The sequence below is a fragment of the Anomaloglossus baeobatrachus genome, chromosome 10 (genome assembly GCF_048569485.1).
Source record: "Anomaloglossus baeobatrachus isolate aAnoBae1 chromosome 10, aAnoBae1.hap1, whole genome shotgun sequence".
Lineage (NCBI taxonomy): Eukaryota > Metazoa > Chordata > Amphibia > Anura > Aromobatidae > Anomaloglossus > Anomaloglossus baeobatrachus.
Genome location: NC_134362.1, coordinates 72454719 through 72477768, shown reverse-complemented (window position 1 = coordinate 72477768; position 23050 = coordinate 72454719). Strand labels below are relative to the sequence as shown.

The 23050-nt window shown below is 46.9% G+C and overlaps 1 protein-coding gene across 6 annotated transcripts in view; it reads right to left on the bottom strand.

The window, feature by feature from the left end:
* Nucleotides 1–23050, bottom strand: part of SYT7 (synaptotagmin 7) — a 705049-nt gene that overhangs the window by 224857 nt on the left and 457142 nt on the right. For 3 of the 6 annotated variants that reach the window (XM_075325167.1, XM_075325169.1, XM_075325170.1), the window contains one exon: nucleotides 6856–6978. The exons of the other annotated variants lie outside the window; for them this stretch is intronic. In XM_075325167.1, the coding sequence (XP_075181282.1) occupies nucleotides 6856–6978 (123 nt within the window). The remainder of the gene's footprint in view (nucleotides 1–6855; nucleotides 6979–23050) is intronic. 6 annotated transcript variants of the gene reach the window in all.

The following is a 23050-nucleotide window of genomic DNA, read 5'->3' as shown; positions in this document are numbered from 1 at the left end:
TTGGAGAACTAAAGGACGATTGGCTGAACTGAGCATATAGGGGAATCAGGAGAGATAACTGGCCTGCTTTAGGATAGGTCATTAATATCAGATCAGTGGGGATCCAACATCCAACACCAGTGTCGGATTACCAATTGGTTAGAATAGGCACTAACCTATAGGCACAATATTGAAAGAAATTTATAATCAGCATGGCAACCCAGCCAGTTGATATTGGAGGCTAGCTAGGGTAACAGAGCACCTATGTGAACATTATAGCAAGCGGCAGTGAAATGATGTTATGGCTGTTGTCGGAAATATTCAATAATTCACGACTAATAGAGGAGGGTTATCTATGCAATTGGGCTTGGCCACTGTGTTATTGGCCAGAACGATGAGTGGGAGTGGAGGAGAAGTAAGTAACCACAAGTTCTCGCTGACTCAAAATCATAATAGAAAATTAATGAGTAGAAGCTTCTGGAACACAGCATTGTAGGCCTACAAAACCAAGGCCCACATTTGTTAATTAGCTTATCTAGGCATTGGTGCAACTTGAAGCTTGTGGACCACAATGCAAAATCTCCAACAGGGCATCAGCTAACATAGGTCTTTAATAGTAACAGTTTTTAGATATGGGGCAAAGGAACCTTTTGGACCCCTTTAGTCTCCAGGGTCTGGGTGCAATTGTTACTCCTGCACCTATTATAGTTAAAGGCAATCTGTCAGCAGGTTTTTGCTACCTCATCTGAAAGTAGCATAATGTAGGCAAGGAGATTCTGAATCCAATGATATATCACTTAGATTACTAGGTGCAGCCTTTCTGACAAAATCAGAATTTTTAGATTTAGCCATGTAGTAGTGCTGAGAGAGTTGGCCCCACCCACATCAGGCTCTCTATAGAGCTCTGTAGTCTAAGGAATGATAAGGGTCCTGCTGCTAAAACAAACATAGCAAATAAACAACAGATGGGACCTTGACAAGACAGGCATCCCTGAAATCTATGTTTTAATACATGCAGCATGCTGGCTTCAGCTTACGTGGCAAAAACCTGCTGACAGATTCCCTTTAAGCCCCTGTTTATGGGCTATTATGAAGTTTGATTAACTTAATGTTTGTTATGTTTAATAAAATGTTATTGTTGTTTTAAAAATGTTAGTAAATGTAAAAAAGTCTTAGGATGGGTGGAATTGCAGTGTTTTGGACGCAGCATGTTTTCACTGGGTCACCGCAGACCACACCCAGAAGAACATGAGTCGCACAATACTTACAAATGATATTGTGCACCCACCTAAATTAGCAGCTATAACGGTGGCAGTGGGAGGGAGGCCACGCAGGCAGACAGGGGTGGAAGTAGATATCAAGACCTGACCCACAAATTCCCTTCCTGTTGCACCTATCAATCAAATAGCAGTGCATTGCTGTAACTTTACTTGCCCGTATTACTGTAATAAAACATCCAATCTGAGAACTATATCTATGCTTACATTCAGCATCCTAGCACCAGTATAGCACTGGCTTTACTTTATATATGAAAATCCTGCTGGTTGAGTCCCTTTAAGTATAGGATATAATACAAGATATAGATAGAGTTTGTTAGTATTATGAAGAGGGATATGCAGGTGCTAGCAGGCACAGAGATACATACCAAGGTAACCGAGGAAACATAGAATGAGATTGGGGGAGTGACAGAGAGTTGGTTAGCCAGACAGCTCAGGAAGTGAATCCGGTCTGTCAAGTGTTGCTGAAACAAGGACGAGCTCTGTACTAGAGTCTGTCATGGAACCAGGAAGTACCCTCCAAGTGGTCCAGAGCCTACAGCTCACCTTGTGACGGGTTTAAGAGAGTCTAGGGACAAGTTGGGCGTCGGGAAGAAGTGTACCGCTGACGGACCCATATACAGGTTGAATGACTAGTAGCTGTCTGGGTGCTTTAGAAGCAGACTATAAAATCCACGAAAGGTGAGAATTGGGGAGAAGCAGGAGTCTAGACTCAGGTACTGGAAGGCTAACTCCCAGGGCAAGAGCTAGTGCAAGAAAAGTATTCGAAAGTAAGGTGGTGGCAGAACAGGAATGTAATAAGGATTTGGCCATCTCTGTCTAGAAGATTGAAAGTCATTAAAGCGTTTGTTGTTGTGTTGCAAAGAATCTCTCAGTTTGATGAGCTGTCGTGCTACATCTACGATGGTGACCGGCAATTGGGTGGTGGATGCACTCCAGAAGACTCAAGTAAGTGTCGCACTCCACGGCCGAGGCGGTACACATGCACAAGACTAGTAAAGAAGAGCGGGGCCAAGCCGGCTATCACCTGGCTTCCTCTACAGCCCAACACTCCCACCATTCAGCTATTATCAGACCAGCAGTGGCCAGATATAAAACAATTCATGAAGTAAGCAGCACCACTCCAAATACTGTTTAGTAGCTATTGACAACAACTGCATAAGTAATGGCATAGATTATTCATTCCAAAGTAGACAGATGAAGGAAACCAAGTGACCAAAGGACGAGACCACATAACTCAAGCAATGATACTGTTCTCATTGACGTGTCCTAGCTGTGGATTTCTCTACAATCAGCACATAACAGTAAAGTCATTAACTAGATTTAAATATAGATGAGATGATGTTAACAAGTGACGGTATCTTAAGCTACAATTAATAGATCGAGTAATTGAGGTGATGGATCGAGAGAATTCATTGCTATTTAAGGGGTAAACATTGACGTTTAATTTCCAATTTTCTCACGGGGGGATTATGTTTCTCTCCCTACTGGAAAATCATAATTTAGAAAGCCAGAAGAATGCCTCAGATTGGAATACACTAGGGTTTCTGAGTGTCATCTCTCTTCATTCATGTTGGGGCCTTCATTTAGAAGGCAACACATTTGTGAGGAGGTCTCAAGTATTTTTATACCTTGGTTTATATACCTGGTTGTATGAATCTTCATTAAATCAACTGTCACAACATCATCAGCAGATATTGAAACTGTGAAAATTACCACCCACATTTCGTTGGGGAATCAAGACCGAAATACGTCATGTTCTTCACTCTGGCGGGCTCTGGATGGAGGCTCTGTTTTCTTCTTATGGTTTTATATTTGGAAGATCTGCGTGACAGACTGCGGTTCAATGACAGCATTAATGTGTTAATATATGTAGCGTGGTATAGGAAGAATAAAAATAACCTTGGAGTGAAAATTGGACCACTTAATTAACACTGTGCTAACTTGGAGAAGCGATTCCAGCCCAAATGTCTGCATTTCTTTTCACACTTCTCAGCCGGAGAAGATTTAACTAGAAAGCTCCCATTGATGGGGTCTTTGTGCCTGTGATCCTATTTTTCTGGGCACCGAATGAAAGAAGCGATGATGACCTCTTGGTCCTGGAAGGAATGCTGCGGTGTATGACAGTAAGGCAAGGGTTTACTTCATAAGTGTCAGATCCAATGGAGTAAAAAAAATACCTGTGTATTTCTTCATATATGAAATAAATTCCCTTTCAACTACAACAAAGTGAATGATTGAATAGAAGCACTGATGGAGAAAAAAGCCTTGAGTTCACGTCCCAGACAAGCCCCCTGATGTCATCTCCTCCATTTTCTGCTGCTCAAGGACGACACTGCACATAATGATTGTCCTATTTTACTCACGGGGTGATAACACATTAACATGTGGTTGTTTTATAGTTCATACTTTCCATTGGCATCATAGAGCTTTTATGTTCCCCTACAGCAGTGGTCTCCAACGTATCTTGCCTTAAGAAGGACATTCTGCTTTGACAACTAGCCACAAACAACATCCATAGCCCCCCATTATCGGGATAATTCAGCCAAAGATACCCTTGAGAAGTTACATTGATAAAGACCTTTTGCCCCCTACCATTATACGCAATATACCTACCTCTATGGGTTACAATCTTGCCCCATTCGGTATTTTCGCATTAAGTACTCCCTCCACACTTGTCACGGCCGTCTCTGTATTTGGACACTAGTGACAGGATCAGGACTAGAGTCTCTCATTATCATCTGAAACTCTATATATTAAACGTAAATTCTTCCTTTGGGTGTGGCATGGGTTAATGTCAGTTTTCCTTGCCAGCAGCTTCTGACTCCTGGTCAGGTGTTTCCGATTTGGGACCACTCCCAGTCCCTTTATGTATCCCCTGCTTCCAGCAGAGGATGCCAGTTATTCTCTTTGTGATTTGGATTCTGGGCCTGGAGGTGGAAGGAGCTGCTGGAGCCCTTGATGTTGGTAGCGGTGTAGGCTGGAGTACTGGTGCCTGACTGCAGCCTAGTTGTTGGAGTTAATCAGTTCTTATTTTCCCCTTTTTCTTGCCTTCCCTTGCTGTGTTGTTTTAGTGTAGCAGTGGGACTAGTGATCCTTACCTTCCCACTCACTAGCCAGGGCTTACTACAGGGTCTCTCAGGGCTTCAGGTTCCTGCACAGTCACAGGTGATGATCCTGTATAGCGACTGGCTAAGAGTGCAGGGTACAGCGGCAGGTAAGTGGAGGAGTTGTCCATGTTCCCTCTCATTAGCAACAGGGCCCAACATTGTTAATGTGTCCCCAATGTACCCCTTGTTTGTCTTGGTAAAACCCCTGTCTGTTTTGTGTTTTACCTCATGCCAGGCCTTCCCTAAGTCCGTGTCATGACAACACTATTTCATCCAGCTTCAAGCACATCTCTAAATTGGCAGTATCATCCTATATCCATCTTAAAATGTTACCCTAATAGCCCCATGGGCAGTATATGTGCATCCAGTTCTGCTCTTTTGTGAGGGCTACTCACAAACTTCACTATCGGGAGACTTAAGGGTACTTTGCACACTAAGACATCGCAGGTGCAATGTCGGTGGGGTCAAATCGAAAGTGACGCACATCCGGCGTCGCTGTCGACATCGGAGTATGTGAATCGTTTTTACTACAATTAACGAGCGCAAAAGCGTCGAAATCGTATGATCGGTGTAGCGTCGGTCATTTCCATAATTTCGGAAGGACCGACGTTACGATGTTGTTCCTCGTTCTTGCGGCAGCACACATCGCTGTGTGTGAAGCTGCAGGAGCGAGGAACATCGCCTTACCTGCGTCCCGGCTGCAATGAGGAAGGAAGGAGGTGGGCGGGATGTTTACGTCCCGCTCATCTCTGCCCTCATGCTTCTATTGGCCGCCTGCCGTGTGACGTCGCTGTGATGCCGCACGACCCGCCCCCTTAGGAAGGAGGCGGGTCGCCGGCCAGAGCAACGTCGCAGGGCAGGTAAGTGCATGTGAAGCTGCCATAGCGATAATTTTCGCTACGGCAGCTATCACAAGATATCGCAGCTGCGACGGGGGCGGGGACTATTGCGCTCGGCATCGCTACCATCGGCTTGCTATGTCGTAGTGTGCAAAGTACCCCTTACTCTCATACTTTCTAGACCGGGTAGTAATGCACACACTAGCAGATACCCGCAAGACACAAATCATGAGCCCGAGGGCCACAGGTTGGCGACCCCTGCCTGACTTAATGTAATATATGTGCCTAGAAAGAGAAATACTTTGACATGGACTACAATATACAGGGCTGACAACTAATGAAAGAAGGCCCTCTATGTACATGGAGTAATTTTTTGTGTCCTCCTCAGTTCATTTTTAGAGATGAATGGAGATGAGCAGACCATGGAAGTTCGGTTTGGCGGGTTCAGCTGAACTTTTGAAAAAGTTTTGGTTTGGGGCCCGGCCTTGACCTGAACCCGAATGGAAATCACTGATTGGGCAGTTCAGCTCTCCGCCGACATACAGCCAGGCATAAATAGATCACTTTAAAGGGCTGGTGGGTGCGGTGTTTTCATTTTTTGGGGGGTGCACACTACATCCGATCATGCTGTTGTTACCCCCAGAGCAAGCCAAGAAAATACTGTATGCGGCTCACATTGGGCTGCGCACCGAGCGTACCCGAGCACAGCGATGTTCGCGAAAGTGGTTTGCATATGTAAAGTACCTGATCTACGAACTGGAACTCTGTTTTTTTTTTTTGCAAAGTCTGTGTTTGGTTAGAACACAGAACACCGAACCTTGGGTTGGCTCATCTCTAGAGATGAGCTTACCCGAACTTTAAAGTTCGGCGTTCATACTGAACACAGACTTTACAAAACCACAGAGTTCCAGTTCGAAGTTCTGGTGCTTTACGTATGCTGAGCACTTGTGTGAGCATTGCTGGGCTCGGGTGTGCTGGGTGCTCAGCCCAGTGCGAGCTGCTTGCAGTGTTTGAACCCCTCGCACTGGGGGTAATAACAGCATGACCGGATGTAGTGAGCACAAAAAAAAGAAAGAAAAAACCCCAACCACCAGCCCCCGGAAGTGATCTGTTTATGCATGTACATGGAGACCTGAACTGCCGAATGATTGACTTCCAATGAGGTTCAGGTCAAGTCTGGGTCCCAAACCGTACTTTATCTAAAGTCTGGATGAACTTGCTGAACCTGATCTTACACAGGTCCACTCATCTCCATTCATTTTGCCAAAAAATGATCATCTTGTGTGTAAAATCTAACGATTATACTTCTAAGCAATGAAAAAAAAATGGATCATTTCTGGCCATTAAACATAGTTTTTAAAAAACCCTTCTTTAGCCATAGTCTATTTATGCTCTATGTATTGACCAGTCCGGACTTTTAGATTCCTACTGATTTCTCAAATTAGTAAACTAACATACATCACAGTCTATAAGACACACACAGCTGCACTCACACAAGCACGGACACTGTATATAATTATGATAAGGGATGGGAAGCAAGGACGGCTGACGAAAGTGAACACTAGGATAACATTTTTTCCATACGTAACATACAAAATCTGACATTCCGACCCCACGCAGGGAGGGCACATTTGCGCTCCCCCCTCCTACCTCTTTTCGCCCTGAGTGTTCTGGTTCTGTTGAGAGCCATTGGTTTGCAGGTCTGGGATATTGGCAAAGTCATCCTGCTCGGAGAGACCCAGCACCAAGGACAGCACCACCATGCGGCCTTCCCTGCCCATAGGCCAAAGGGGAGAGAAAAGAAGGAAGAAAAGAGACAACATAGAGGCATCAGCAAAGTAAGAACACAGTCAATTGTGAAGATGAAGGAAAGTCAGCCTTCATTCCTAAATGCTTGGTAGGTTTAATGAAGGGTTATATATATAAAAAAAAGTGGTTACACAAGTCATGCAGGAGGGAGAGTTAATGAAAAACACAGAGCAGAAGAAGGAGTAGAATACAGTTCTCATTACTTTTTATATTTGAGCAATTCTTGAGCGGATGAATCATTATCTCGCTTGACGTTTTGGAGAACACTTGGGTGAAATAACACCTCTCTAAGGGTTTCTGTTTCCATCTTACTCCTCAAATAAAATTCTATATATTTTCTAATTATAATTTCACATCACTATTTTTGCATCTTCCTGCATTTCTATCCCCATTCCTACCATCATATTTATTTAAGAATGTTAAAGTCAAGTCAATTTTATTTTCTCAAACTTCTCTTTCCTTAGGAGAGCTAGACATAAACTATTTATTACAAAAAAACAAACAAACCGTAAAAACACCACACAACTAAAACTGTATGGATAAAATAAAACCTAAGGGCATAATAAAACTGTTAAATTACCACCGATCCAAAATGTGCGTGCTGATGGGCTGTCGTTGAACAGATCGTTTTGACTGGTTGACCGCCCTTCCGTGCACACAGAACAATCATTTATAAGATCGTTCTGTGCTCATAGAACATCATGTTCTTGGCAGCACATCTTCTGATTATGCTGCCAAAAACTTTGATTTTTAGGCTGATATCTGAACTCTTTCCCAATTATAATTGGCAATAATTAGCCAATTTTGATGGGCCCTATAATAAAATTGTAAAAACAAAAGGCGAATGTATTGAAATTGGTATTTTTTCTGTGAATATTTAGATTATTTTTTGCTCGCAGATCAAAGTGTGACTCTCAAAGACCTCATCCAAACAATGGGTGCACATGAGTTTAAAACAATGACTAAGGAGACCAGTCCGAAACACGTTTGTGAATTTTGTACCATGTGGTTTGAATCAGAAGTTTTTGGAGGCTCTATTTGTGATTTAAAATTAATATTTGAAATAAATTAGTTTTTAAGACGCCTGTATGCCAGACCTTTATCTTTATGGATCAAGTTTATCAGCTGACAAGATCTATCTGGTTCCTTCCAAGCATGGTTCTCCATGGACAGCACGGTTTTCCATGGACGGTTGAGCTTAGCTTTCCATGGACAGTTGAGCTCAGTTTTCCATGGATGGCATGGTTTTCCATGGGCGGTTGACCTCAGTTTTCCATGGATGGCATGTATATCCATGGGTGGTTGACCTCAGTTTTCCATGGATGGCATGGTATTCCATGGGCAGTTGAGCTCAGTTTTCATGGATGGCATGGTTTTCCATGGACGGTTGAGCTCAGTTTTCCATGGATGGTTGAGTTCAGTTTCCCATGGATAGCATGGTTTTCCATGGACAGTTGAGCTCAGTTTTCCATGGACGGTTGACCTCAGTTTTCCATGGATGGCATGGTTTTCTATGGGTGGTTGACCTCAGTTTTCCATGGATGGCATGGTTTTCCATGCATGGTTGACCTCAGTTTTCCATGGATGGCATGGTTTCCATGGGCGGTTGAGCTCAGTTTTCATGGATGACATGGTTTTCCATGGACAGTTGAGCTCAGTTTTCCATGGACGGCATGGTTTTCTATGGACGGTTGAGCTGACTTTCTGACTTTTTCTAATTTATCCCATGAATTTAAGTTATCATTTTTTAGTTCAAACATGACAAATCTATTTCAATTTAGGTCCATTATAGTTTTAATTTCCCAAGGCCAATCATTTTCTGGTTTTCTTTGATATTGGATAACAATTGGGATATTTTTACAACTGCTCAACTTAGAAATTCCTCTACTACAAAGTCTTTTAACCTTCCCAATCCTTTTTTTCCATTTCATCTTGTTTCTTTTGTCCGGTACATTTTTTCGCTCCCTCTGAGTCTAACCTATCTTTTTTGCATGTTCCATGACTTTTATACATTGTTGTTTCTCAGACTTTGAATCTAATCACAATACTAACCATTAATTATTTCCAGGCCATAAATGGAACACTTTCTGAGTCTACAGCATTTGACATTCGCATATCACTGCAGGGGTTCCCATTAACATGGAATAGTAATGTATCAGGTGATATTTGACCCAGATAAAGCTTGTATTTCTAAAGATTGCAATGAGAACATAAACGAAGGTTCTGATATAAGGTAAAAACATATTCCTAAGGTTGGATGTAAGAGCCTAATATATAAAGGAACAATAAGCTTGTTGGCTCTTCTGCCTAACTCACAACGCTCTCTTTCCCATTTATTATAGGATACATTGGTGGGGAATAACTATGATGTCTACAGGGTAGTGCCAGAAGCCTAACCATGATGACACCTTGCCCAAACCATGGGCAGCATAAATCAGAGCTTGGCTTCACAATTGAAGCCAGGAATTTTTTCTCTGAAACGCTCCGTCCTTTCCAGATATGGTCAGCATAACATAGACATGAGTCCAGCTCACCGCTGATCCTGGTGGGCTTCTTCCAGACACCTCTCTAGGTCATTGACAGGTCTTTCCCATACCAAGAAACCTAGAGTGGATCATTTTAGAGAAAGATATACCTGGCCGAGATCTGATTCATTTTGCCAATGGAATGGGCAGCATGAATCAGCTGACAGGATGCCTTTAAGAAGATAACTTGTTCCTTCCCTTAGTTCAGTAATCACTACTAGCCATGACTTTTTAGACAATTCTGTTTTATACAGAAGGCTCCCTGCAAAAATAGTCCAATCACAGGGCTTTCTATTACTGAGACCCTCAATGATCAAGTGTCTCTATAGGATCTAGGCAGAAAGTGTACTCTGACAACATTACATCGTCTAAATTAAAATCAATGGGATGTCCAATAAAGGCATATACTTGGACAGGGGCATTCTGTAAGAGATTCATCACTATTAACCTCAAAATTGCAAGGGTAGACACCAGGCAGCTCCAAATATATCTTCATTGGACAAACTCTGCTCAATCCACTCTGCTTAACATGTCCCAGGGGAGCCTTGGCATTCACTCTCTAACCGTGGTACCGAGACCAAGACTTAATGCAGTGTCAAGTGGGTAACGTCCACACAATTGAATGTTGGCCAGTAAAGCGAGTTGGCAATGTAGAGTAAACTCACTACTGTGTTTGTATATATATGGTTCTTGTTACCAGTCATTGCAATCCTGTCTTTGCTGATGAGGAGCCTGAAGGAAACATTTCCTTAAATGACAGGGTGCATGAGACTAAAAAAGCCCCAGTGGCCACTGTGATTTTGTTTTAAAATGCATGTAACACAAAATCTTGATTTAAACAATAGATGACATATTCCCATTAAGAGCCCTCAATGACTAATGTGGGTGGGCTATGTCAACAAGAGCAGACTAACCATTCTGCTGTCACTAGTATTTGGCAGCAAACCGCAACTGATCAGACAATAGTCGCAGAGCCTTCTGATATGTTATCAATGTCTGACCTACTAACTGCCAAAGCCATGTTACAATACTCTGTCCTCCTTCTCCTGGACCTGTCCTCTGTCTTTGACACAGTAGACCATTCCCTCCTACTACAGATTCTCTTGTCTCTGGGCATCACATACTTGGTGCTATCTTTGATCTCTCATACCTAACCGACCGAACTTTCTGAGTCTCCCACTCTCAAACCACCTCCTCATCTCACCCCCTATCTGTTGGTGTTCCCCAAGGTTCTGTTCTTGGACGCCTCCTCTTTGCCATCTACACCTTCGGCCTGGGACAGCTCATAGAGTTCCACGGCTTTCAGTATCATCTCTACGCAGACGATACACAGATCTACCTCTCTGGACCTGACATCACCTCCCTACTAACCAAAATCCCACAATGTCTCTCTGCTATTTCATCCTTCTTCTCTGCGCGATTTCTAAAGTTTAACATGGACAAAACTGAATTCATTACCTTTCCTCCTCCTCTCTCAATCTCCCCAACAAGCCTATCCATCAAAGTTGATGGCTGCTTACTCTCCCCAGTCTCATAAGCTTGTTGCCTTGGAGTATCCCTCGACTCTGCTCTATCCTTCAAGCCATACATCTAAGACTTCTTCACCTCCTGCCGACTACAACTCAAAAATATCTCCTAGATTAATGCATTCCTTAACCAAGAATCAGCAAAAACACTACTGCATGCCCTCATTATCTCCCATCTGACTACTGCAACCTCCTCCTCTCTGGCCTCCCTTCTAACACTCTTGCATCCCTCCAATCTATCCTAAACTCTGCAGCCCGATTAATCCAAATGTCCCCCCGCTATTCCCTGACCGCTCCTCTCTGTCAATCCCTTCACTGGCTTCCCATTGCACAAAGAGTCCCGTTCAAAACACTAACCATAACATACAAAGCCATCCACAACCTGTCTCCTCCATACATCTGTAACCTAGTCTCCCGGTACCTACCCACACGCAACCTCAGATCCTCACAAGATCTCCTCCTCTACTCCTCTCTTATCTCCTCTTCCCACAATCGCATACAAGATTTCTCCCGTGCATCCCCCATACTCTGGAACACTCTACCCCAGCATATCAGACTCTCCCCTACCGTGGAAAGCTTCAAGAGGAACCTAAAGACCCACCTCTTCCAACAAGCCTACAACCTACAATAACCTTCAGACCAGTACAACACTGCACAACGAACTCTATACTTGCCTACTGTACCCTCACCCATCACCTGTAGACTGTGAGCCCTCGCGGGCAGGGTCCTCTCTCCTCCTATACCAGTGTGTACCTTGTATTGTTCATGACTATTGTACTTGTTTTTATGTATACTCTTTTCACTTGTAAAGCACCATGGAATAAATGGCGCTATAATAATATATAATAATAATAATGTCTTAAGAGAAAGAGGCTATATTCACACTGAGCCTTTTTTTTGCTGTTTACTGAGCATTAAATGCAATAAAAAAAAGAGCAGAGAAAGTGCTCAAAAGAATAATGCTGAAGTTTTCAATGGAAAAACGACTTGCTGTTCATGTTTAGCTACTTCGGAGCATCTTTTAAATGTTTCATCCTTTAAAGAAGAGCACGTGTTTGAAACATATAATGTGTCCATTTTGCTGGTATTTTCAACTATGAAGACACTGAATACTTAGATTACAAGTCAATGGGAGGGCTAAAAAAGATGTCTGGAATATGATCAGGCCTAAAGGGTGCTTTACACGAGACGACGGATCGTGCGATGCATCGTCGGGGTCACGGTTTTCGTGACGCACATCTGGCATCATACACGATGTCGTCTTGTGTGAAACCACTGAGCGATGCGGTATCGCTCACAAATCGTGAGTCGTGTACTCGTCGCTCAGTTTCATAATATCGTTTATTTTTACTTGTGCCGGTTGTTCATCGTTCCTGTGGCAGCACATGTCGCTCCGTGTGACACCACGGGAGCGATGAACTCTGCGTACCTGCGTCCCACGTCTCCCGCCGGCTATGTGGAAGGAAGGAGGTGGGCGGGACGTCCCGCTCATCTCCGCCCCTCCGGTTCTATTGGCTGGCGGCTGTGTGATGTTGCTGTGGCGCCAAACGTCCCTCCCCATTCAGGAAGTGGACGTTCGCCGCCCACAGCGAGGTCGCTCAGCAGGTAAGTACGTGTGACGGGGGTTTCACGACTTTGTGCGACACGGGCAGCGATTTGCCCGTGACGCACAAACGACGGGGGCAGGTACGATCGATTGTGAAATCACACAATCGGTCGTCCCGTGTAAAGCAGGCTTTACTTAAAGAATTCCTCCCATCAAAATGTTTATATTCTTAATATATTGCTCTCATCATATTATATAGCACTGTGTACTTAAAATTGCTCATGTTACCTTTCTAGCCAGTTAATTCTTCTCTTTTCCAATAGGTCTATGACATAATGTGATTAAAAACTGACTAGCTGAATCCTTAAAGGGAATCTGTCACCATTTTTTTGGCATATAAGCTGCGGCCACCACCATCGGGCTCTTATATACAGCATTCTAACATGCTGTATATAAGAGTTAAGGCCGCTGTGAGAACATAAAAAAACACTTTATAATACTTACCTAACGGTCACGCGGTTGGCCATATGGGCGCCTCTGTTCTCCGGTGCCGGCTCCTCCTCTTTCGGCCATCTTCGTCCTCTTTCTGAAGCCTGGGTGCATGACGCGTCTACGTCATACACACGCTCCAGTCCTGGGCAGGCGCAGTACAATGCTTTGATCTGCCCTGTTCAGGGCAGAATCAAAGTGCGCCTGCTCAGGACTTGAATGCCGGCGAGTGTGTATGATGTCGGACACGTCATGCACTGTGGCTAGAGAATGAAAACAAAGATGGCCAAAAGAGGCGGCACACCGGACAACGGAGACGCCCATATGGCCAACCGCGTGACCGTTAGGTAAGTATTAGAAAGTGATTTTTATGTTCTCACAGCGGCCTGGGCTCTTATATACAGAATGTGGGAAGGCTGTATATAAGAGCCCGGTGGTGGTGGCCGCAGCTTATAGGCCAAAAACGTGGTGACAGGTTCCCTTTAAGCTCTGTGTAGAAACAGGAAGTCTCTTTTCCCTGCATGAGTCATTACTGCAAAAGTCAATGGCAGGGGGAGGACTAGAGAAGCTGGGTCAGGAGTTGAAAAGGGTGATGACTCATGCAGGGACAAGACTTCCTGTTTCTATATAGAGCTGAGAAAACAGTAGAATTAACTGGGTAGGAAGGAAAAATGAGCAATTGTAAGTACACAGTTCTATATATGATGAAAGCAATATATTAAGAGGATAAAAACTTTTAAGCATGAATTTTACATTTCCTCTGGAAATAAAGCTGGCATTTTCTTACTTGCTGAAGCAATGAAAAGCGCCCAGGCAATAACCAAAAAAATGCTAACAAGTCACTCAAAGTTTTTACAACTCCAAAGAAAAGAAAAATCTGGACTGTTTTCTGATTGAAGAACAGATGTTTTTGACAGCCAAAAAAAGACTCAGTGTGAACATAGCCTAACATGTATAAGTAAATCCACTCGAAATCCATTGTACCCCATAGCATTGTAATGTAATCCATAATAATTGACTTCTTTATATGAAAAGGAAGAGCCTCTGACTAGCAAATGTAATTAAAACATAATCTTTTTATTCCCATGACCTGTAATAATATATGTACAATTAAAGCCTACTGTATCTCCATATGCTACATTATTCCCCCTCCCCCCAAAGATTTGTTCTTCATATGCAGAAAATAATGAAAAGCTGCAATATTCAGAACTTTGTCATTTTGCAGATACAAAACTCTTGCATTTATTTTTTTTTCTGCTTTTATTTTAGAAAAGTAAAATAAAATATGAAGGGTCTGTTGATGGAGCCTATTCATTTCTACAGAAATTCACTTGCAGTTAATGCCTTCATTAATTTCATTATGATGAGTTTTGAGGACAGAATCTGTCATAATCTGATTCTTTATCATCCAAATTGTTATAAGACCTATAGAGAAGAAAAATATGTCATTTACCATTTATAGCTGCATTGGATAGAAGTAGCAGGAGAACTTTCATCATCTTTCAAGGATGTGCAACTACCAAGTACATCGGTTCACTCTATGTGACTGCAGACTTAGGAATCCTCCCAGTGTGCACACTGTGCACTGTGAAGATTCGCCGGTTTCTGAGCTGGGAACGGCGGTCACGTGACCACAATTGTGCGATATGCATGTTCCCAGCCAGAACCCAACTAGTGGACGCGGCCTCGCTCAATACAAGTCTATTAAGCGAGGCCGCACCAACTGGATGGCCGTGCCTACTAGTCGAATGCGTCCACTTCATACACTTATTTGAGCAAGGCCGCAACAACTGGACGGCCGTGCCTACCTACTAGTCAGACGCGTCCACTCCATACACTTATTTGAGCGAGGCCGCACCAACTGGATGGCCGTGCCTTCTAACCGGATGTGTTCACTCCATACACCTATTTGAGCAAGGCCGCACCAACTGGACAGCCGTGCCTACTAGTCGGACGCGTCCACTCCATACACTTATTTGAGCAAGGCCGCACAACTGGACGGCTGTGCCTACCTACTAGTCAGACGCGTCCACTCCATACACTTATTTGAGCAAGGCCACACCAACTGGACGGCCGTGCCTACCTACTAGTCAGACGCGTCCACTCCATACACTTATTTGAGCGAGGCCGCACCAACTGGATGGCCGTGCCTACTAGTCGAATGCGTCCACTTCATACACTTATTTGAGCAAGGCCGCAACAACTGGACGGCCGTGCCTACCTACTAGTCAGACGCGTCCACTCCATACACTTATTTGAGCGAGGCCGCACCAACTGGATGGCCGTGCCTACTAACCGGATGTGTTCACTCCATACACCTATTTGAGCAAGGCCGCACCAACTGGACAGCCGTGCCTACTAGTCGGACGCGTCCACTCCATACACTTATTTGAGCAAGGCCGCACAACTGGACGGCTGTGCCTACCTACTAGTCAGACGCGTCCACTCCATACACTTATTTGAGCAAGGCCGCACAACTGGACGGCTGTGCCTACCTACTAGTCAGACGCGTCCACTCCATACACTTATTTGAGCAAGGCCACACCAACTGGACGGCCGTGCCTACTAACCGGATGTGTTCACTCCATACACCTATTTGAGCAAGGCCGCACCAACTGGACAGCCGTGCCTACTAGTCGGACGCGTCCACTCCATACACTTATTTGAGCAAGGCCGCACCAACTGGATGGATGTGCCTACTAGCCGGATGCGTCCACTCCATGCACTTATTTACGCGAGGCGCCGTACCAACTGGATGGCCTTGCCTACTAGTTGGATGCACCAACTCCATATACTTGTATTGAGCAAGGCTACGCCCACTAGTTGGGTTCTGGCTGGGAACACGCATAGCGCACAATTGCAGTCACATGACCATTCAGAAACTGGGGAATCCTCACAGCGCACAGTGTGTGCGATGGGAGGATTCATAAGTCTGCAGTCACATAGAGTGATACATAGAGTGACTGCAGACTTATCATTTTAGACCGGACAACCCCTTTAACCTGCACATTGTACATGTAGTCTGATCTGTGGCTAGCATATGTACAGAAAGAAGGGAATTTTGTTACTTACCGTAAATTCCTTTTCTTCTAGCTCTTATTGGGAGACCCAGACGATTGGGGTATAGCTACTGCCCTCCGGAGGCCACACAAAGCACTACACTAAAAAGTGCAAGGCCCCTCCCCTTCTGGCTATACCCCCCCGTGGTATCACGGGTTCTCCAGTTTTAGTGCCAAAGCAAGAAGGAGGAAGCCAATAACTGGTTTAAACAAATTAACTCCGAATAACGTCGGAGAACTGAAAAACCGTTCAACATGAACAACATGTGTACCCGCAAACAACAAAAAAATCCCGAAGGACAACAGGGCGGGTGCTGGGTCTCCCAATAAGAGCTAGAAGAAAAGGAATTTACGGTAAGTAACAAAATTCCCTTCTTCTTCAGCGCTCTATTGGGAGACCCAGACGATTGGGACGTCCAAAAGCTGTCCCTGGGTGGGTAAAGAGATACCTCATGTTAGAGCTGCAAAACAGCCCTCCCCTACGGGGGTGTCACTGCCGCCTGCAGGACTCTTCTACCTAAGCTGGCATCCGCCGAAGCATAGGTATGCACCTGATAATGCTTGGTGAAAGTGTGCAGACTCGACCAGGTAGCTGCCTGGCACACTTGTTGAGCCGAAGCCTGGTGTCGTAATGCCCAGGACGCACCCACGGCTCTGGTTGAGTGGGCTTTTAGCCCTGAAGGAACCGGAAGCCCCGCAGAACGGTAAGCCTCTAGAATTGGTTCTTTGATCCATCGAGCCAGGGTGGCTTTAGAAGCCTGCAACCCCTTGCGCGGACCAGCGACAAGGACAAAAAGTGCATCGGAACGGCGCATGGGCGCCGTGCGGGAAATGTAGATTCTGAGTGCTCTCACCAGATCTAGCAAACGTAAGTCCTTTTCATACCGGTGAACCGGATGAGGACAAAAGGAAGGCAAGGATATATCCTGATTAAGATGAAACGAGGATACGACCTTAGGGAGAAACTCCGGAATGGGGCGCAGCACTACCTTGTCCTGGTGGAACACCAGGAAGGGAGCCTTGGATGACAGAGCTGCCAGCTCCGACACTCGCCGAAGCGATGTGATCGCAACAAGAAACGCCACTTTCTGTGACAGGCGAGAAAAGGAAACTTCCTTCAGAGGCTCGAAAGGCGGCTTCTGGAGAGCAACTAGTACCCTGTTCAGATCCCATGGATCTAACGGCCGCCTGTACGGGGGCACAATATGACAGACCCCCTGCAGGAACGTGCGCACCTTAGGAAGACGTGCTAGACGCTTCTGAAAAAACACGGATAGTGCCGAGACTTGCCCTTTAAGGGAGCTGAGCGACAAGCCCTTTTCCAACCCCGATTGCAGGAAGGAAAGAAAGGTAGGCAATGCAAATGGCCAAGGGGATACTCTCTGTGCAGAGCACCAGGATAAGAAAATCTTCCACGTTCTGTGGTAGATCTTAGCAGACGTTGACTTCCTAGCTTGTCTCATTGTGGCTACGACTCTTTGAGATAATCCTGCGGACGCTAGGATCCAGGACTCAATGGCCACACAGTCAGGTTCAGGGCCGCAGAATTCTGATGGAAAAACGGCCCTTGGGACAGTAAGTCTGGTCGGTCTGGCAGTGACCACGGTCGACCGACCGTGAGATGCCACAGATCCGGATACCACGATCTCCTCGGCCAGTCTGGGGCGACGAGTATGACGCGGCTGCAATCGGATCTGATCTTGCGTAACACTCTGGGCAAGAGTGCCAGAGGTGGGAAGACGTATGGGAGCCGAAACTGCGACCAATCTTGAACTAATGCGTCTGCCGCCAGAGCTCTTTGATCGCGCGACCTCGCCATGAATGCCGGGACCTTGTTGTTGTGCCGGGACGCCATTAGGTCGACGTCCGGCACTCCCCATCGGCGACAGATTTCCTGAAACACGTCCGGGTGAAGGGACCACTCCCCTGCGTCCATGCCCTGGCGACTGAGGAAGTCTGCTTCCCAATTTTCTACGCCTGGGATGTGAACCGCGGATATGGTGGAGGCTGTGTCCTCCACCCACATTAGAATGCGCCGGACTTCTTGGAATGCTTGCCGACTGCGCGTCCCTCCTTGGTGATTGATGTATGCCACCGCTGTGGAGTTGTCCGACTGGATTCGGATCTGCTTTCCTTCCAGCCACTGTTGGAAGGCCAGTAGGGCAAGATACACTGCCCTGATTTCCAGAACATTGATCTGAAGGGTGGACTCCTGCGGAGTCCACGTCCCCTGGGCCCTGTGGTGGAGAAACACTGCTCCCCACCCTGACAGACTCGCATCTGTCGTGACCACTGCCCAGGATGGGGGCAGGAAGGATCTTCCCTGAGACAATGAGGTGGGAAGGAGCCACCATTGTAGAGAGTCCTTGGCCGTCTGGGAGAGAGAGACTTTCCTGTCCAGGGACGTTGACTTCCCGTCCCATTGGCGGAGAATGTCCCATTGAAGTGGGCGCAGATGAAACTGCGCAAAGGGAACTGCTTCCATGGCTGCCACCATCTTCCCGAGGAAGTGCATGAGGCGCCGTAAGGGGTGCGACTGGCCTTGAAGGAGGGATTGCACCCCTGTCTGTAGGGACCGCTGCTTGTTCAGCGGAAGCTTCACTCTCGCTGCTCGAGTATGAAACTCCATGCCAAGATACGTTAGCGACTGTGACGGTGACAGATTCGACTTTGGAAAGTTGATGATCCATCCGAACGTCTGTAGAGTCTCCAGCGTAGCATGTAGACTGAGTTGGCATGCCTCTTGAGAGGGTGCCTTGACAAGTAGATCGTCTAGGTAAGGGATCACCGAGTGTCCCTGAGAGTGCAAGACTGCTACCACCGCCGCCATGACCTTGGTGAAGACCCGGGGGGCTGTCGCCAGACCGAATGGCAGAGCTACGAACTGAAGATGGTCGTTTCCTATCACAAAACGTAGAAAACGTTGATGTTCTGTAGCAATTGGCACGTGGAGATAAGCATCTTTGATGTCTATTGAGGCAAGGAAGTCTCCTTGAGACATTGAGGCAACGACAGAGCGGAGGGTTTCCATCCGGAACCGTCTGGCGTGCACATGTTTGTTGAGCAGCTTTAGATCCAGAACAGGACGGAACGAGCCGTCCTTTTTTGGAACCACAAAGAGATTGGAGTAAAACCCTCGCCCTTGTTCCTGAGGCGGTACAGGAACCACTACTCCTTCCGCTCTTAGGGAGTCCACCGCCTGCAGCAGGGCATCTGCTCGGTCTGGATGTGGGGAGGTTCTGAAGAACCGAGCTGGAGGACGAGAACTGAACTCGATTCTGTACCCGCGAGACAAAATGTTTGTCACCCACCGGTCTTTGACCTGTGACGTCCAAATGTCGGAAAAGCGGGAGAGCCTGCCCCCAACCGGAGATGCGGAGGGGGGGGGCTGGAAGTCATGAGGTAGCCGCTTTGGAAGCGGTTCCTCCATTTGCTTTCTTGGGGCGTGCGTGAGCCCGCCAGGAATCTGAGACTCTTTGCGTCCTCTGAGTCCCTTTGGACGAGGAGAATTGTGTCTTGCCCGAACCTCGAAAGGACTGAAACCTCTGCTGCCATTTTTTCTGCTGAGGTTTGCTTGATCTGGGCTGAGGTAAGGAAGAGTCTTTACCCTTGGACTGTTTAATGATGTCAGCCAATGGCTCGCCAAACAGTCTATCTCTAGATAAAGGCAAGCTGGTTAAACATTTTTTGGAACCAGCATCTGCTTTCCAGTCCTTTAACCACAAGGCTCTGCGCAAAACTACCGAATTGGCGGACGCCATTGAGGTGCGGCTGGTAGATTCTAGGACCGCATTGATAGCGTAAGACGCAAACGCAGACATCTGCGAGGTAAGGGACGCCACTTGCGGCGCCGCTGGATGTATGATAGCATCCACTTTTGCTAAACCAGCTGAAATAGCTTGGAGTGCCCATACGGCTGCGAATGCTGGAGCAAACGACGCGCCGATAGCTTCATAGACAGATTTTAACCAAAGGTCCATCTGTCTGTCATTGGCATCCTTAAGTGAAGCGCCATCCTCCACTGCAACTATGGATCTAGCTGCAAGTTTGGAAATCGGGGGGTCTACTTTTGGACACTGGGTCCAGCGCTTGACCACATCAGGGGGGAAAGGAAAACGTGTATCCTTAGAACGTTTAGAGAAACGCCTTTCAGGATGAGCGTCGTGTTTCTGGATTGATTCTCTGAAGTCAGAGTGATCCAAGAAGGCACTCAATTTACGCTTGGGATAGAGGAAACGAAACTTCTCCTGCTCTGCAGCTGCCTCCTCTGCAGAAGGAGCTGGGGGAGAAATATCCAACAGTCTATTGATGGCTGAGATAAGATCGTTTACCATGGCGTCCCCATCCGGGGTATCCAGATTGAGAGGGGTTCCAGGATAAGACTCCTGATCACTCTCTTCAGACGCATCACAGGGCGACTGATTGCGATGAGACCCTGAGCAGTGTGATGACGTTGAGGGTCTTTCCCAGCGAGCTCGCTTAGGGTGGCTGGGGCTATCATCTGAGTCATAATACTCAGCCTGGGAAGCCGGGGACCCCCTTGCAGTCTGGACTAATTCCAACTGAGGGGGATTAGAGGACAGAGACCTCGCCGTGTCCATAGACTGAGCCCCAGACATGGATTGCAAAGTTTCAAGGATCTTTGCCATAGTCACAGACATTCCATCAGCAAAAACTGCAAAGTCTGTCCCTGACACCGGGGCAGGACTTACAAGCGTCTCAGCCTGGGTCACTACCCCTCCGGACTACGGCTGGCGAAGCAGCACCGGATCTGAGCATTGCACACAATGGGGGTCTTTGGAACCTGCTGGTAGAGCAGCCCCACATGCAGCACACGCAGTGTACACAGCCCTAGCCTTGGCAGCCTTGCGTTTTGTGGATGACATGTTGCTGCCTCCTCAGAGCGATCTGGGGTCTAGCCAGGAAGCGACCTCACAGTGCAAGAAATAACTAAATATATATATCTGGTGACACAGTACACCAATACACACTGAGGCACTAGAGGGGCCAGCTGAAAAGCCGCTTACCGCCCGCTTAAGAGCGGGTGTGTGTTCTCCAAAAGCCCCCTAGTCCAGGTCTCCCAGAGCCTTGCGTCCTTCCTCCAGCCAGACTGCATGTAATGGCTGCCGGCGTCCTGGGAGAGGAGGGGGGGCGGGCCCTGGGCGTTCCTGACTAAGAGCGGGAAGCCTGCTTCCCTCTGTGCCTAGTGAGAGGGCTGGAGCATGTAAATCAGGCTCCAGCCCTCGTCGCTGCTGCGAAACAGCGTCTCTCCCCTACCCTGATTGACAGGGTGGGGGCGGGAACGAAGCGGAGCTAGGCCGCAAAAGCCGGGGACTGGATTTATGAACGCCGCCGCCGTAAAAGCGCGGTCGGCGTGTCCCCGGCGCACCACAAGTCACAGCAGCGCCGCCCGGTCCAGTGGGGGTCGGCGCTGCGTTCCCACAACACAAAGTCCCCCAGTAAACTGTAGGAACACTAACTCCAACGTTACGGTCCCCGGCGCACTACAACACCCAGCCAGCCCGGAGTGTGTCTGTGCCTGCCGGGGACACAGAGTACCTGTATGATGCAGGGCCATGTCCCTGATTGTACTCCTGCTCCGTATCCATCAGGTTCAACTGGGTCTGTGGATGGAGCCCGGCGTCAGAGCTTAGAGGCCGGCAGGATCCCACTTCCACAGAGCCCTACAAGGGGATGTGGAAGGAAAACAGCATGTGGGGCTCCAGCCCCTGTACCAGCAATAGGTACCTCAACCTTACAACACCATCCACGGGTGAGAAGGGAGCATGCTGGGGGCCCTATATGGGCCCTCTTTTCTTCCATCCGAAATAGTCAGCAGCTACTGCTGACTAAAATCTGTGGAGCTATGCGTGGATGTCTGACCTCCTTCGCACAAAGCTTGAAAACTGGAGAACCCGTGATACCACGGGGGGGTATAGCCAGAAGGGGAGGGGCCTTGCACTTTTTAGTGTAGTGCTTTGTGTGGCCTCCGGAGGGCAGTAGCTATACCCCAATCGTCTGGGTCTCCCAATAGAGCGCTGAAGAAAGATGAGCAGATGATATATAGGTTTGCTGGAAAAGTTCCAGTAAAATTTGTATTATATTCACTTTAATCCCTGGTGTTTGTATGTTTAACAGTCCAGTGGGCGGTCCTACACAGTGAGTGACAGCTCTCTCTGCATGCATAGTCATACAGGGAAGACTGTCAATCACTGACTAGGACCGCCCACTGGACTCATGCATACAAACACCAATGATTTCAATGAATAAAATGCAAGTTTCACTGAAACATTTTCCACAAATATGTATATCAATCTGTTTAGTTCTGCAAACCATTTTCAATATGTATAGCATATTGCTATCAATATGCTGGAATAACAAAAGAAGAGAGTTATTTTTACTCTATTGGCTTCCTGTTTTTAAAATGTCTCTCCTGCAGTAAATCCCCACTGCCACTCCTGCACTAGATCTCAACTGCCACTCCTGCACTAGATCCCCAGTACTGCTCCTGCACTAGATCCCCAATACCACTCCTGCACTAGATCCCCACTGCAGCTCCTGCGCTAGATCCCAACTGCCACTCCTGCACTAGGTCCCCAATACCACTCCTGCACTAGATCCCCACTGCAGCTCCTGCGCTAGATCCCAACTGCCACTCCTGCACTAGGTCCCCAATACCACTCCTGCACTAGATACCCACTGTTGCTCCTGCAATAGATCCCCACTGCCACTCCTGCGCTAGATCCCAACTGCCACTCCTGTGCTAGATCCCCACTGCCGCTCCTGCACTAGATCCCAACTACCACTCCTGCACTAGATTACCACTGCTGCTCCTGCACAAATTCCCCCTACTGCTCCAGTGGTAGTCCCCAGTGCTGCTCCTGTGCTAGA